This window comes from Anguilla anguilla, chromosome 1 (genome assembly GCF_013347855.1).
Source record: "Anguilla anguilla isolate fAngAng1 chromosome 1, fAngAng1.pri, whole genome shotgun sequence".
Classification (NCBI taxonomy): Eukaryota; Metazoa; Chordata; class Actinopteri; order Anguilliformes; family Anguillidae; genus Anguilla; species Anguilla anguilla.
This window is the reverse complement of record NC_049201.1, coordinates 61,979,318-61,996,817: the sequence shown is the minus strand read 5'-3', so window position 1 is coordinate 61,996,817 and position 17,500 is coordinate 61,979,318. Positions and strand designations below refer to the sequence as shown.

Sequence of the window (17,500 nt, the reverse complement as noted above, 5' to 3'; positions counted from 1 at the left end):
ACCCTAACCCTAACCCTAACCCTAACCCTAACCCTAACCCTAACCCTAACCCTAACCCTAACCCTAACCCTAACCCTAACCCTAACCCTAACCCTAACCCTAACCCTAACCCTAACCCTAACCCTAACCCTAACCCTAACCCTAACCCTAACCCTAACCCTAACCCTAACCCTAACCCTAACCCTAACCCTAACCCTAACCCTAACCCTAACCCTAACCCTAACCCTAACCCTAACCCTAACCCTAACCCTAACCCTAACCCTAACCCTAACCCTAACCCTAACCCTAACCCTAACCCTAACCCTAACCCTAACCCTAACCCTAACCCTAACCCTAACCCTAACCCTAACCCTAACCCTAACCCTAACCCTAACCCTAACCCTAACCCTAACCCTAACCCTAACCCTAACCCTAACCCTAACCCTAACCCTAACCCTAACCCTAACCCTAACCCTAACCCTAACCCTAACCCTAACCCTAACCCTAACCCTAACCCTAACCCTAACCCTAACCCTAACCCTAACCCTAACCCTAACCCTAACCCTAACCCTAACCCTAACCCTAACCCTAACCCTAACCCTAACCCTAACCCTAACCCTAACCCTAACCCTAACCCTAACCCTAACCCTAACCCTAACCCTAACCCTAACCCTAACCCTAACCCTAACCCTAACCCTAACCCTAACCCTAACCCTAACCCTAACCCTAACCCTAACCCTAACCCTAACCCTAACCCTAACCCTAACCCTAACCCTAACCCTAACCCTAACCCTAACCCTAACCCTAACCCTAACCCTAACCCTAACCCTAACCCTAACCCTAACCCTAACCCTAACCCTAACCCTAACCCTAACCCTAACCCTAACCCTAACCCTAACCCTAACCCTAACCCTAACCCTAACCCTAACCCTAACCCTAACCCTAACCCTAACCCTAACCCTAACCCTAACCCTAACCCTAACCCTAACCCTAACCCTAACCCTAACCCTAACCCTAACCCTAACCCTAACCCTAACCCTAACCCTAACCCTAACCCTAACCCTAACCCTAACCCTAACCAATTCCGGTGGGGAGAGGGGTTCTCTAAACATACAGAGGAACCCTTCTCAGCCCTGTGCCAACCCCTCAGGCAGGGCTCTAAGATAAGAGCAAGAAAGCTTGTCGGGAGACATGGGGTCAAGCAGTTTGAGTGAAATTTTTAAAATTTGTTTATAAATAACAAACCATAAACCCCCCCCCCCCCCCCCCCCCCCCCCCAATTCGGTATTGCAAGACTACTTCATCAATTGACCCGGTTTTCGGTTCCAGCAGTCAGTGCAGCAGGTGATGTAATGTGGAAAGTTTCTGCTGTGGTCCTATCATGTGTAGCGGCTTACTTGCAAGTATCATGTTTCATGTTACAGAGGACAAAAACAGAAACTGTCAAAACACAGCAGCTGATGCGCGATTCTAAGCATTTGACATTTCTCATTGATTAGAGGGGTCCTGAAATATTCATGGGCCCTCGCAAATCTCCGCAAAGCGCTTTGTGGGATGCTAAGACTCATATTAGCAGGATCTTGAGCTCCCACAGACATCAATGTCACCGCAGAGCCCACATGGATGGGGAGGGATCTGTGACGTGTCCTCATTTCACAACAACTCCAAGATGGCCAGCCGCTTATTTGTGAGAACTGCCTGGCCAGTGGTTAAAAGTGTGTGAAACAACAGAATAATCTCGATAGTCATAAAATGATTTTCAACCGAGTGATTTTTTGTCAGGAATTTGCGATGCCTTGTATGAAGCACAGCAACCAGATCACTGATAAAAGAGGAAGGAGACAATGATAGACTGAGGAACACACACATTCATGCAGGCAGCACAGGACGATGCACACTGCGTGGCAGGTGTGTGCTCCCCGGGTGCAATCCAAATAGGACGCCTTCAAACTGTGATTTGACAGCTTTGGGGATGTAGGATGTAGGTGGTATATATCTTTTGCTATATATATATAGGGGTTGTGTATATATATATATATATATAGCAAAAGATATATAGAAAAGGTATTCTATTTTTATGCACTTGAACACAATGCACAATAAGTAAGGTGTTAATGTCTAATATACAAATTCTCTGCAGTGTTTGCAAATCACAAAGTCACCAGAGCATCATCTATTGTTATTTCTTGACAGTAATAATAGAAAAGGCAGAAGGTCTGAGCCAAACAAGAGGGAAATGTTGCTTGGCTCCTTTTTTTGTTACATTTCTAAGCTCTCTGGTGTGACTGACCATGATATGCACTTTTGTACGTCGCTTTGGATAAAAATGTCTACTAAATAAATAAATGTAAATAAATGTAAACCGAATGGTAGTTTTGACTATTTGGTCATAAAAATATTTTTTAAATTGTGATTATACTAAATGTTTTAAGTAGTGATTGATGGCAGCCCTGGATCCTTTATATCCCTATTTTACCACTGAACAGATTGTCTATAGCTTTGGTAGCAATGGAGAACAATAGGAGAATGAAAAAAAAAGAAAGAAGAAGACTCAAATTCAATGATGAAACAGCACATTTGGAACAGAAAGAAAATTGGATTTTAATGACCGACAAATGGAATCAATGTAGGTAACCACCAAAAACCAGTTCTTCCCAATTTCATATGGAGAGTGGCACTTGCTGAGTCAAAAAGACCACAGTATTTATCATGGATTATGATGTATTTATGTAATAAATACATGGAGAGAATGCTTATCAGGGCAGAGAGGCTCAATGCAAGGGAGGGTCATCAATAGCACCAGCTGTGAAGTGCTGGAAATTACCATCATCTTCCTCATGTCCTCAGCACATGGACAGAGACACAGACAGACAGACAGAATACACACACATCATAATCAAAAGAAATGTAAATTGTACCACGTTTCATATGGAGTCAGAAGAGGACTAGTGGTGATAGAAGGCGGCCATCTTTGCTATGATCAGTGTGGGACTTGCTAGTGGGAAACATCCATGTAAACAACACAGACAAGAAATATAATGTACAATATAGCTATAAATCCACCTACAGTACCATGAAAACATATTTGCCCCCTTCCCGGTTTCCTCTATTACTGCATATTTGTCACTCTTTAGACAAAATAGGACTCCACTGAGTCACAGTGAAAGCCATTATCTCCAAATTGAGAACACTTGGAACAGTAGTGAATCTTCCCAAAAGGGACCCATCAGCCAAATTTTTTCCAAAGGTGCAATGAAAACTAATACAGGAAGCCATAAATAAAATCGCAGAAGAACATCCAAAGAGCTGCAGGCCTCTCCAGCCTCAGCTAAGGTCAGTGTTTATGACTCCATCATAACAAAGAGACTAGGCAAAAATGGGGATTCAGGGGAGAGTAGCAAGGTAGAAACCACTGGTAAGAAAGAGAAACATCAATGCTTGTCTCACATTTGCAAAAAAACACCTGGATGAGCCCCATGCTTTTTGGGATAATGTTCTATGGACAGATGAGTCAACAGTGGAACATTTCGGAAGACACAGGCCCCATTACATCTGGCATAAAGCAAATACAGCATTTCACAGTAACAGTTAAACATGGTGGGGGTAATGTGATGGTGTGGTGCTGCTGCCTTGAGACTTGCCATTATTGAAACAATAATTATTGAAAGGACGAATTCTGCTGTGCACAAGAACATTCTTAAGGAGAATGTCCAGTCGTCTGTATGTGAGCCGAAGCTGAAGGGTAATTGGGTTATGCAGAAACATAGTGATCCAAAACACAAAACAAATTTGAATGGATGAAAAGAGACAAAATTGTTTTGGAGCAGCCTAGTCGAAGTATTGACTTGAACCCAAAAGAGATGCAGTGGCAAAACCTGAAACAAACAGTTCATGCTCCAAAATGTACCAATTTGTCTGAATCAAATTAGTTCTGCCAAGAAGAGTGTGCTAAGATTCCTCCACAGCAATGTAAGACTGATACCAAATTATAGGTGTTTGCTTGCTGTTAAGGGGGCAATTACGTTTTTTGCATGGGGGATTTGAGTGTTTCAAAATCTTATTTCATTAAATAAATTAAATAACTTTTGTTTTCTGTTTACTCAGGTTCCCTTTGTCTGATATAACATTTTGTCTAAAGATCTGAAACCATTCAGTATGACAAATATGCAAAAATAGAGGGAATCAGGAAGGGGGAAAATAGTTTTTCTCAGTACTGTACATATAAATGAACAAAGCAATACTCCGATATGTATATAGATTTATAACTTTATTTTATTGCTTAGAGTACACAGATTTGAAATTCTTAAATCTTACATATTAAAATCGACAGGACCTTTGCATTTAAATAGCAAATAACACATCTTTCTCACCATTTGTCCAAACACTTTACATAACATAATCCAGTGACAATGAAAATCTTTCTTAAAAAGTTATGTCATGTTTTTTTTTCATATTTTCCCTTGTAAGAAATAGTTCAAGTATAAAAAATTCCCAATAGTGTAAAATAGTTCATCTGATGAAAATTACAGTAAAAGCACAGCTATCCAAACTAGGCAAAGACGATACATTCTAATTTATGAAGCAGCATTTCGCTCAGTCGCTGCTGCTGCAATGCTGTTCCCCGTCTAATAAAGAACAGGTCTGCACTTAAAATGTTTCATAGAAAAGGCAATAAACTAAAAAATATTTAATGTCATATTCTAAAATTCAAAAAGGAAAAAAATATATATTTGTACAGTGCACATACAGATTTGTATCTTAAATAAATCCTAGTCATCATTTTTGGTTGATTATGTTAATGCTACAAACTAAAATCTACTTAATAACTTATATGCCATGAGATGAAAACATCATTTTAATTTATACAGTACCGTCACTAAGTCCCTTTCCTTAGTGCTCAACATAGTCAAACTTTCAAAATAAATATCTGTTATCTTAAATAGCTTTACAAATATTATAAGGCACGATAAGAACCACATACTAATCAAAGCTTCACATTGCCTCCCTCTCTCTCTGTCCACCAGTTCGATCCATTCCCCTGTGTTTCAGTGAGGAAAATAATACTCAAACGGACCAATGGACAGGTTCGACTCACAGACTGAAAAGGTCTCTGTTGTGGCTGGAGGTGCTCCTGCTCCGTCTCCAGCCCCTGATCCGGGACAGAATTGAAAATGCTGACGCCAGCAGTTGGGGTTTCGTTCCCAAACGGACGGGGTAGGGGGATTAACATGTGACAACTCATCAAAGGGGCGCGAGCAGCGCATCCTTTCCAGAGCGCTCTGTGCGCGTCACCAATTGTCCGGAGAGTGGCTCCCATCTGATCCCGCACACCCAAAGCTGAAAGGACAGAACCGTGCCCTTCGCTGCTCTTCCCATGCGCGTGTGCAGGTGTGAGAGAGAGAGAGACGTAAAACTGGAGTTGTGTGTTTGTATTCTACGCTCGCTTGTGTCTGAATCCTTTTGTCTTTGCGGGTGCCTTTGTTTGATGCCCTGTGTACAGACTACATCTGAAACACTTCCTTCAGCTCTCTCCTGCGATAATTCTTCTAGTTCTTTTTTGCTTTTATTTGCTTGCTTTGCATAGGTCAAGATAAAAGTAATAGAGAGGGACATTCAGCATTCGGAAGATGAAAGGTAGTCCTTATGTGTGATATAAACAACGACTGCTTTCTGTCTTTTCATCATACTTATTTCTACAATTCCCTGATCTGCAGAGGTTTTTAAACTCACTGTAAAATACCTGATCATTGGAAAAATGCACTTGTCAAGACAGTACAAAAAGATTTGTAAAATGACAATAAATATGATTAAAGGGGTTTCAGAAAGAAAACACTCCAGGACACCTCTACTATATGCTCATCAAAGGAAACTGTCTCCTAAATTATTCACTGTAACAATAGTGGGATTAAGGTATTGCCTATTGTAATACCAGTTTTAAGTAGGTTTTCTTCAATAAATACAAATAAATTTAAATAGAACTAAAACAACAATAGTAATAATAATAATAATAATAATAATAGTAAATAGTACTAATTTACTAATAGTAAATGGTAAATAAGTAAATATTAATCTCTTTCCTCATACTGCTATGCTGATTTAAAAAAGGTTTTCTCTTCTTTGGTAGAATCACTGCAAGTTGGAAAGCCAAGGAATTACAACCTCACTATCACCAACCAACCAACCACCAGCCATCGGCCTCACCTGCATGTCCCACCTCCCTCATGTTAACTCCTCCCCCGGTCCAACTCCTAAAACCTTAATCCCTCCCCCATCCCAACCCATATTCCACCACTCCCCATCCCATCTCCCTCTGCTCAGTGTCTGGTGGGCGTGTCTGCCTCCCCGCCCTCTCGCGCGCGGTTGGTGGAGCAGACGCTATTGCATGCGGTCGGCCTGCAGCTGCTGGGGCTGGTACTGGCCGAAGGCGGCGGCGGCGGCGGCGGAGCCGGGGGCGGCGCCCGCCAGGGGCTGCTGGACAGCGTAGCCGTAGCCGGCCGTGGCCACGTAGCCGGCGGCGGCGGGCGAGGCGGCGTACGGGTACTGCTCGTACGCGGCGGCGGCGGCGGCCGTGGCGGCGGCGGAGTACTGAGCGTAGGCCGCGCCGGTGTAGTCGATGTAGGGAGAGCTGGCGGCCGCGGCCGCAGCGGCAGTGGGCTGAACGTGCGGGATCACCACACTGGGCTGCACAAAGGCCTGCGGGTACACGTAGTGCGCGGGGATCCTGAGGGACAAGAACAGCACACCGGGGGTCAGTCACCATCACCAAAGACCTCCTCCCTCCCCAAAAACAAAAAGACCCCACAGCGGTCAATCTCTAGAGATACACCATTCATTAACGCAATGAGAAACACCAATAAAAACTCAATGTAGTTGTTATTAGATGCATAGGGTTGCCATAACAGATGTCCATTTTTTGAAAATTCCGTTGGTTGTTACTACAGGTTTTTGTTTTAAAAAAAAACAATCATTGTGTATTTAATTGAGCCAATATTTGAAATCAATTTAAAAAATGCTTAGTTTGTTTCTGGTTACATCACATTGGTTACTTGAAAAATGCAGGAAGTTTCCTTAAAATAGGAAGCTGATGATTGGCTAACACGGGTGTGTGGGAGACACAGCAAAAGACCAAAAATGAGTAAAATGGCCAAAAAAGAAAGACTGCCTGTTCTAGGAGTGCTGCACATAAATTCAAATACGGCTACACATTCTCTGGAGCTCTTCCCATTCATATTTAAGGTTTCAAAAGCTACCGTTTAAAAAAAAAGATAAAATAGATATACTCTTGTAGTTTTGATCTGGTTTGTGGTGAGAACATGAACAGGAACTCAGGAAATTCAGAGGCGGTTTAAAGAGACCCAGCCAGACAGAATGCTAAAGCAGCAAATTAATTAATTTAAATCAACAACTCCATATCTGAACCTCAGTGCTGAGAGCCCATTTTTCAGGCCAGCGATTCCTGATTGGCTAGTGGAGGTCGTAATCCTGAACTAAACATGGCTGCAGTTTGCAGCGTCGGTGGAGTCCTACGGTTTGGGGGTCAGCTGCGCACCCTGTCACATGTACTCTTGTACTGGTTTTGTCCCCCACCCCCCCTCCCCCCCGGGGGCCATGGCAGGTCCTGCTCAGAGAGGCAGGGATGTGGCTGCATTGTGGACGTGTCACTGTCGTTTTGACAGCTGGACAGTTTTCAAAAACAGTTTTGTCAGAGTGCGGGGGCCGGTGGGGGTAGGAATGGCCGGCAAAGAGCCTGTAGCCGGATGGCAGAGAGATTTAGGGTGTTTTGATTAAGTAAGCAGCCTGGGACAAAGAGAGGGAGGAACCACAGTGTCACATTTCTGCTATTCACTACATACATGATTAGGCCCCGAGTCTCTTTAGAGTCTGAACTGGCTCTCTGAGTCTTTCACTAACTAACTGTTTTTGTCTAAATTATTCTAATAATACTCATTTGTGAAACACTGTGGCCAATTATCTGGTTATGTGTATTATAGTTTAAAAAAAGGCTAGTTTCTGATACTATGTATATGACTGAATTTCTGAAGTTTTAGCATTTTTGATTTATAAATACTACCACTACTAAAAATAATAATAATTTTAGAGTTAAAAGTTCAAATCAAACTGACCTCAAAATAAAATCATTTTAATAATTATCAAAGCAGTTCAAAATGTAATAGATAAATGATAAAAGTTTCTTAAAATATATTCACATATCTTCCATATAGATATAGCCAACTCTGACCAGTGGCAATTAGATGAAGCTATTTACGTGTTTTTGTACATCTACCTGGTTCCACATATTGACAACGGACATAATTAGCATTTTGTAATGGGATTTTTTCTTTTTTAATAAAGAATTTTATATGCAAAGTCTCACCACTGAAAAATGCACAGGTGATTAGAAAATGGGGGGGGGGGGGGGGGGGAAGGTCATTTTGCTGCTACAGGAGAGAAAAACAGCACCTGAGAGAATTCCATTATGGCAACCCTACTTAGTTTGGAGACTCAGCACTCAATTATGTAGTCACATCTCTGCAACTCCACCCCTCCCCAATAAAAACCCAAATAAAATAATGATAGAAATACAAACACAGGCGTCACAAAACCAACAGTCCAAAGTGTCATCAACACAGCATAACCACTCATTAAAATAAGAAATCCCCCCCCCTCCCCCCCCCCCCCCCCCCCCAAAAAAAAAAAAACTGCAGTGCAGGGCTCACTCTGAAGTCAAAGAAGCTTCTGCAACATCTTACAAAGATGCATTTAGACAAGAAAGCTCCTCCCTCCCCACACACACACTCCTGTTGCTGTCACAGAAAAGTGTTACAGTCACAACACGGGTTAACCACACAACACTTCAACACAACATTAACACGACAAACAAACGGTGTACCTGCCACAACACCCACATACACACAAACACAAACACACAGGCACTCAAACACAGTTAAACAGAGATTCTTAAACACACAAAAACTGAGCTATGACAACTAAAGCTAGATGAGGTTTCCCTGCGATTATCAGACCACAAATCGCCCTCAGGCACAAGTTCAGTTAGGAACAAGTTCCCCTCCTTAACCAGTCCCACCTGAAAATGGATGAAATTTATGAATGCTTGCTTGTCTGCAAGCGTCTGGACAGCAAGACTTGATTTGCACTTTGTAACATCTTTTTCCTCATAACCAATTTGACGTACTTTATTTTAATATAGCAGTGTTTTCCCTGCAGACAGATAAAATTAAATACAGGACATAAGAACACAAGTGGAGTGGAGAGGAGGGGAACTGGCTCTTGCATCCAGGCACTAGCAATATTGTACCCTAAACCCCTTCAGCCTGCACACATATGCATACTACAGACACATATACACAAACAGACATACAGGTACACATATGCATACAAAAGACACACACACATACAAACAGACATACAGACACACACACGCACACACAACACACACACACAAATAGACATACAGACACACACACACACACACACACACACACACACAAACGCAAACAAGCACACACACAAACAGACATACAGGTACACATGCATACAACAGACACACACACACACATACATACAGACACACACACACATACACACGCGCACACAAACACATACAAACAGACACACACGCGCACACAGACAACACACACACAAACAGACATACAGACACGCTCACAGACACACATACACACACACACACACACACACACACACACACACACACACACACACACACACACAAACGCAAACAAGCACACACACACATACACACACACACACAAATGCAAACAAGCACACACACACACACACAAACGCAAACAAGCACACACATGCACACGCACACATAAACACACAGCCCCCCTCCCTGCCCCCTGCTTAGTCTGTGACTGACAGTAGGGGCTGGGGGAGGCTATTTTTTGCTTGCACCGTCATCCCAGAAGGACTTCCAGCAGCTGTATAAGGACGAACTGAGCGGAATGTTCCCGTCCACAAGACACTGCCTATGAGAGGTGGAAATCCCCTCTCTGTCCTCTCTCTCTCCTCCTCTATTCACTTATTCACCCTGGAACCCAGTATCTTTCTACACTTCCCTTCCTCCTGTCTCAATGCTTCTCTCTCCAGCTCTGATGCCCCAGCGGCTAACTATCCACAAACTTTTCAGAGCACACAGACCTCTCTGGAGCTTCTTTCCACTCTCATTACTGATTAAACTTAAATTATAATTATAAATTTGTCATTTTAACAATTATAACGACAATACTCACATTATCGCTAACATCTACTGCTGTGCTGCCGTTATGAGTATTTCAGTATACAGTGCTTATTACTTATACCATTTCTTATAACAATTTCAGAAAGAAACCTCAGTACTTTGTGGTGCTTGTTTTTTGGAATTAGCTCTCCATGTCTACCAAGTTAATAATAACAAAAAGGTAGTCTGCCATGTTCCTTATGACAGACTGACTCACTAGCACGCACTACAACCTCATTCTGGGAGTCCCTGGCCCCGTCTCTGACAGTGGGGGATTGTGTGTCCCCAAAACAGAAACCTTACCCTCTAGGTGCCAGGCAGACTTTTTATGTCAGGTTAAAAATACCGGCCTGCTGCCGCTCGCTCTCCCAGGCCCTGTGGATTGTAGCTCAAATATAAACACGTTTTCTCTGGCCTGACCCCTGTACATTCCGTTTTCCACAAAGTTCAGGGCTAAATAAAGGTGCTTTGTAAATCACGCAGATACAGGGATAACCGCGGGGACAGAGCCGCCACATGCCTGGCGCATGCTTTACTGCCCACCTGTTGTCATGTCAGAATAATCCATTATTCAGGGCCGCTGGACGAGCCTCAGTTTGCGAGTGAAAATATGAGATGCGCGGCCCGGTTAGCACATTACGACAGCTGCCACACTGACCTTCTGCGTTTTCACTTCTGTGCCATTTGCACATCTATCCGCACTTTAAATACATCACCGCTGGCATGTTCCGCCTGTTTATAAAGTGCTGGCTACCGTTTGTGCAGCAACACTGCTAGCTGACTTTGGCCTTTACACAACTGTCCAATCAGCACTGCCAGCTTTGTTTGGCACAATAGGGCCAATTGTGCTTTAGTGTCGAGGACCCGTACGATGAAAGCCGGTAACAGGCTGTGGCATCTTGAATTATTTGTTTGTGCTTGTGTGCCGAAAAAAAAGGCTATAACATGAAGGGGAAAAACAGTAACATCAACAGTAGGTGTACCGAAGGAATTCAAATGGAACGAAGAAGAGAAGCAAACAAAACTGTGAGAGTGAAAAATATTCCACCCTGTGGACACATCCCCAGGCCCTGCTTAGGCTCAGTCACATTAATACTCTGCATTGTTCCAGCAGAGAGGGCCTGCTCTATCACCCTGCCCCCACACCATCTCTATTCCACTGTGCTACAACCACTTCTTCATCTCTCTCGCTCTTTCTCTCTGTCTCGTACCTCATCTTCTCCATTTCCTCTAACCCACCCCCAAACCAAAAATCTCCTCTTTACTCTTCCATCCCCCTTCCACCCTACGGAGGAGGTAAAAGCATGTGACAGCTTTAGTGTGTACATTACAGGCCACACATTGCATCGTCCAGCTCTCTTTCTGCAGTTTATAACCCTCGTGTCTGACTGACAAACAGCACCGAGTCCAACACGGACCACATATCTGCCAGGGAGGATGATATTCACCAAGCGACAGAGAAGGAGGGACAAAAAGAGATACTTTCATCTGAGAGAGAGAGACAGAGAGAGATAGAGAGAGACAGAGAGAGAAACAGAGAGAGACAGAGAGAGAGGAGCCCAAAGAGCGGATAAGAAACTCCTTTAATGGAGGTGAGAGTGAAGCACAAGGTTAATATGAGGAGAAAAACAACAGTCAAAAAGAGCAATAAAATAACCCAAAAAGGAAAGAGAAACTGCAACATGCAAGCCATGAGTTGTTTTGTTTTGGGGGTGGGGGGGAAGGGGGTAAATCAAAATCACACGCAAACGTGGCAATCACCCCAGCAACAACAAAACATACAAATATCTTGTTAACTAAAAAAAAAAAATCAAGCTACAGCACAAAAGCATCAAATCAAATTAAAATAAATAAAACACCCTTTGCACCCCATGGCAAAGTTAACACTCCTCACCAAAACCGAAAAAGAACACCCCCAAAAAATCTTCAATCCAAAATATTCCCCCCATTAAATAAATAAAAGCACACAGTTTAGCTATCCACATCACTTCATAACGATACAAAAGCACACACCGCTCTATTGTCTATTCAAAAAACAAAACCAACAACAAAGGAAGTTCAACATACATGCAGCTAATCACCATTTGAGCTTGTTTGTGTGTGCTTGACTCTACTGGTAAGACTTTCTGTTGTGTGCAAAGCAGATTCTGCTATTCCTCAAACCATCAAGTCACCCCACCAGTTATCCTAACCGTTATCGGCCCTGTCAGATCAGAAAGAAATAAATAACATTGAGTCAAGCTGGAAGATCTGCAGACAAAACGTCGTCTGTCATCATGAAGACGAGCGATACAAAACAAACAAAACAAAAAAAAAACGAAACAAAAACACACGCACACTCACACCTGTTAACTCAACAGTGAAGTGAAGAAACATAAGAAAGGGCATCATCTTTAATTCTGGGACTCATGTAAAAACAGAAACAAAACAAACATCTTATGATACAGGCACAATATATTTATTTCTACTGTTAAACCATTTCTACTCCAATGCAGAAATCTCAGTATCGAACAAAGACATAAATACGTGTTAATATGAGAGAAAATAACAAATACTTAAATAATCTAACAAGCTAAAAATCTTCTCAATGCAGCACACTGTGCAAACATATTTGTAGATCCATATGCAAGAATACAATACTGGGTATTTCAAGTGTGAGGTTAATTTCTTTCTTTCCATGTTTAATTAATTCATTTCAAATAAAATTAATAAATTTGTAGAAGTAAAATTAATTCAATCCTCAAGAGAAAGTAAGATACAAATTTAAATTCTTGAATCTTTTCTAATGTTACATTAAATGGAAAAAACTGATTTCTTCATTATGACCCATGAACAAAGCTGTTAATGCAATGTCTTTCTTTCAGCAACTGGTATAAATGTCAGGGTATTAATGTTCTTTGGTTCATGACAGAAGTGGACATCGCAGTTGAAATGCATAATTCTTTATCCACTATATCTATAACTCATTCATATCTATAATCTGTGAATCCATGTCAAATCTAAAATCATGTTTTCTTTTTTGTACTGTGCTCCATATCTAAATAACAATTCTTCCGTTAAAAACAAGACTGCAAAAAACTTTAAATTTAAATCAAAGATTATGATTCTGCTAGCACTGAATAAGTAACACGTTAAATGAAACTACACACAGGAAAGTGAAACAATTGTATTACATGAATCATTATGTTGAGAGTGAGAATAATGTAGACTGCCATGGAGAATGATGGGGGTTGGGTAACAGAGCCAATTTTATTACCCCATCCAACATGTGGCCTTCCAATACAAGGTAGATAAACTCCCCAGTATCATACCCTTGCATACACTAATACACCAAATACTGCACTGTACAGCATAATGATAAAACCATCTCTTCCAATACATAATGAATCAAAGTAGGTGTTGATGTTAGAAGTAGCATCACTCACCCATAAGGCCTTTGGATGAATGCAGGGTGGATCTGAGGAACTCCAAATGAGAAGCCTGGAATGAAACACACCAGATAACAGATTTTCAAAGGGTCTATTAAACATTCACATGAATTAGCCAAGCTCTGAGCAAAAAAAGAGAATTCATAAGATACTACATAAAGCAGAAATCAACCTAAAACAATTTACAATACAGGGGAGACAAAATATGTAAGATAAATTTCATACAATGTGGGTCAGCTATTAATCAGATATTACTACAATTGTATTTTCTTGCTGTAAACCACAAACTCTTGAATGCCTGTATACCAGCCATTGCAAACCCCAGAAGGTTGTCAAATATAAAAAATACCCTTCTTTGCATGAAAAAGCTGTCTTGGTCAGTCCAAAAAAAATACAGTAAAACCAAAATATTAACAAAAAAACTACAGAAATTATACAATCCCTATAAGGAAATGTATAAACTTCCATAAGATTATTTGGTTTTCCCACTAAATTAAGCTGCAAATAATGTTAAATCCCCATAAATTCAATGCACATTTTAAATTGTGATGTTATCACTTGTAATATACAAACATGAATACCTTAGTACCTTATATTGGATTACATCAAATATAGTCAGTTACACATCAAAATGGACATACAGTGCAATGCGTAAATATTTGAATAATGACAGCTTTATTGTTTTGTCTCTGCACTCTAGTGCAGTGGATTTGACATGAAACAATGAATTTAAAGATAAAGTGCAGACTGTCAGCTTCAATTTAAGGCTATGCATCCATATCCAGTTATCTATGTAGGAATTACAGACCTTTTTATACATAGCCCCCCAAATGTAAGGGACCAAATGTAATAGGACAAATTAACAATCTTAAATAAAGCCATCATATTTGGTTGATGATTGCCTGAAGTCTCTGACCCACAGATATCACCAGATGCTGGGTATTTCCCCTAATGATGAATCCAGACCTGTACTGCAGCCACCTTCACTTTCTGTTTGTTTCAGGGGATTTCTTTTGGGAGTCTTCAGCAAGTGAAATGACTGTTCAACTGGATACAGGTCTGGTGACTGACTTGGACAGTTAAGAAAATATTTGGCCCTGAAAAACTCCTTGGGTGCTTTAGCAGTGTGTTTGGGGTCATTGTCCGGCTGCAAGGTGAAGCACTGTCCAATGAGTTTTGAGACATTTGATTGGATCTGAGCAGAAGTTTCTGTATTCTTCAGAATTCATCCTGCTGCTATCGTCAGCAGTCACCACCACCATGTTTTCAGCAGTTCATTTTTTCTCCACACTTTTCTCTTTCCATCACTTTGGTACAGGTTAATACTAGTCTCATCTATCCATAAGAGTTTGTATAACAAGGGCTGACATTGCAACATGGTACATCTAATGTGAAGTAAATATCCACAAATTAAAGCTGACAGTCTGCACTACAACCTCATATTAATCATTTCATTTCCAATCCAATGAACTGGAGCACAAAGCCTGAACAACAAAAATTATGTCACTGTCCAATAGCTTATTGACTTAATTATATGTTCTCCACATTTCATGTTTCAAAAAAGAAGGGCTAATATAGCCAAAAACAGTCGTACACACAGGTATGTTATTACGACAACAGACCAGATATGATATGTAACTGTAAGTTAACTGATTGGCCATATTACACAGGAACAATTTTCTGAATACACTATTTTTCTTGCACGGGGAATATTACCAAAAGTTTAAGCCGTCATGTATCTTTTGAATGGATTCATTCAGCATATCACCCTGATTTAGATTATTATAAATATGCAACTTGTGCCCATTGGGTGGAAATATAAAACTATGTAAAAACATTACTGCTGTACATAGGGATTTTAACAAATGACTTTCCACAGAATAACACCTTCCCCTCTATTCCACAAAAAAAAAGCCTAAGGTCACAAACTGTGGCAAAGTTTATGGGAATTTAAATGTTTAGCAGTCTCAGCTGATATCACACAAAACCACAGACCATGAATTTCTGATATATGACTACCATTTTGGTCCAGAAATATTACCACCAGCTATGAAGTCAACTTTTAAAACCACTAACTCCTGTAAGCTGCAGTTGGACCGTGGTCATCTGTCATATGCCGAGGATCTAAGTATATCTATATTGCCCAATGTGTGCAGAAGACCAACATGGCTGTCATTACTGCATGCAACCCAGATCACCCATTAAAATACATTTGAATCTTGACCTTCCAGCAGTGAGGTCGCACCCTTACCTGGCTGCATCACCCGGGGTTTGGCCCCTAGGTAGGCCAGATTCACGTTGGCCTTCCTGCCATCGATAATGGGGTTGGGGTCCTTGCAGGCCCTCTCCGCTGCGGCCCGGTCTGCCATTGTCACCTGCAACAGGAGAATCAAGCAACGTTGTAGAGCATGATGGGATGTTTTCAAGAGAGAAACACGAGGCCACATCAAACCTTTAGCCACTGTTTTAACTTCACAGAGAGTAGCTGAAAATTGAAAATTGGCATAAATTCTGGCGGGCACTTCTGGGCACGCTTGGACTTATCCTTGCCTGGACTGTAGGGAAGACAACATAAAAATACAGAGGGACAGGAGTACACCAATTCTCTGCATTTTAATGGAAGAAAGGTGGGTGTAGAGTGAGTAAATCAAAAGGAATTAAGAAAAGAAAATGGAGAGAGGTAGCAGATGATGGGCAGAGAATGAACTTTCAGAGCACAATCTGCCCATCATCTGCTACCTCTCGGAACTTTCAGAGCATAATTTATCTTCTGATACAGAGATCCCACAGAAATGATAGCCCAGTTTCCACAAAGTCACTTGAGATTGTGAAGTATGTTCTTTAAAGTCCTCTATATAACACATACCATACTAAAAACCCTGAGTTTTAAGCCTTGTTCTAGCTACAAGGCATAACTTGTATTGGGCATATCAGTTTGAGCGGAAGAAGATACCAAATTGTTTCTTTCTTTATAAAACTAAAATAATCAAACAAAACAAGTTCTGTAACAACACCCGGCTGTCTGAACCAAGTAAGATATTTGAGAACCATTGAAACAGTGCTACAGACAAAGCCCTTAAATTATTGATTGGATTCGTTCCTCGTTGATGTATTAGTACCAGTTTAACATACAATGCATTTGATTCCATGCCTCTTAACCGCAGCACATAGCGAAATAGGCTACTCTTGAGCTACACATACCAGTAAATATTTGCAGTCCCACAACGTCTGACAAGAAAATGCCCAGGAGGGTCTACAAGTCGTAAAACTCCTCAAAAGTCTAGCTAAAAATCACTAGCAACTCCAATATGGAACACTTTCAACAATTTAAAGATGGTACAGTGGACTTATAATGTAGCCTACGTACACATGTTTATAACAGACTCGTAGTTTTCTGTTGTCGCTTCCAATATTAACAAGCAAGATGGAGCAAAGTAATTAAACAGAAACATAAATTAAAAAGCAGCCTACAATTTTTATAAAGAATTCTCTCATATGATGGGCCACCCCATAATGAGCGCGACTGTATGTGCGCAACAAAGGCGTCCCATCACTGCTGTTACACAGGCTGATCAACAAGTAGGAACAAATGGGCTACTTACGAATCCATAACCCCTGGATTTGCCGGTTTGTCTGTCAGTAATTACTACAGCCTCCTCGATTTCCCCAAACACTTCAAAATATTTCCTGAGACTGGAGTCCGTGGTGTGATAAGGTAGACCCCCAACAAAAATCTTTGTATATGTCGTGTCCTTCTGCGTCGTGTGCATCTTTACCAAATTACTAGTGCAAAATTAAATAACAATAAAATACAGTGCAATGTTTCCTCAGT

At 41.2% G+C, this 17,500-nt stretch overlaps 1 protein-coding gene across 1 annotated transcript in view; it reads right to left on the bottom strand.

The window, feature by feature from the left end:
* Positions 1-4,233: 4,233 nt before the first annotated feature.
* Positions 4,234-17,500, bottom strand: part of rbm24b (RNA binding motif protein 24b) — a 13,477-nt gene continuing 210 nt past the window's right edge. Inside the window, exons 1-4 of the mRNA XM_035403679.1 lie at positions 17,271-17,500; positions 15,920-16,043; positions 13,666-13,720; positions 4,234-6,700 (exon numbers count right to left, since the gene is read on the bottom strand). The exon at positions 17,271-17,500 is cut by the window's right edge and continues 210 nt beyond it. Coding sequence (XP_035259570.1) covers positions 6,355-6,700; positions 13,666-13,720; positions 15,920-16,043; positions 17,271-17,438 — 693 coding nt within the window. The 5' untranslated portion in view covers positions 17,439-17,500 and the 3' untranslated portion in view covers positions 4,234-6,354. The remainder of the gene's footprint in view (positions 6,701-13,665; positions 13,721-15,919; positions 16,044-17,270) is intronic.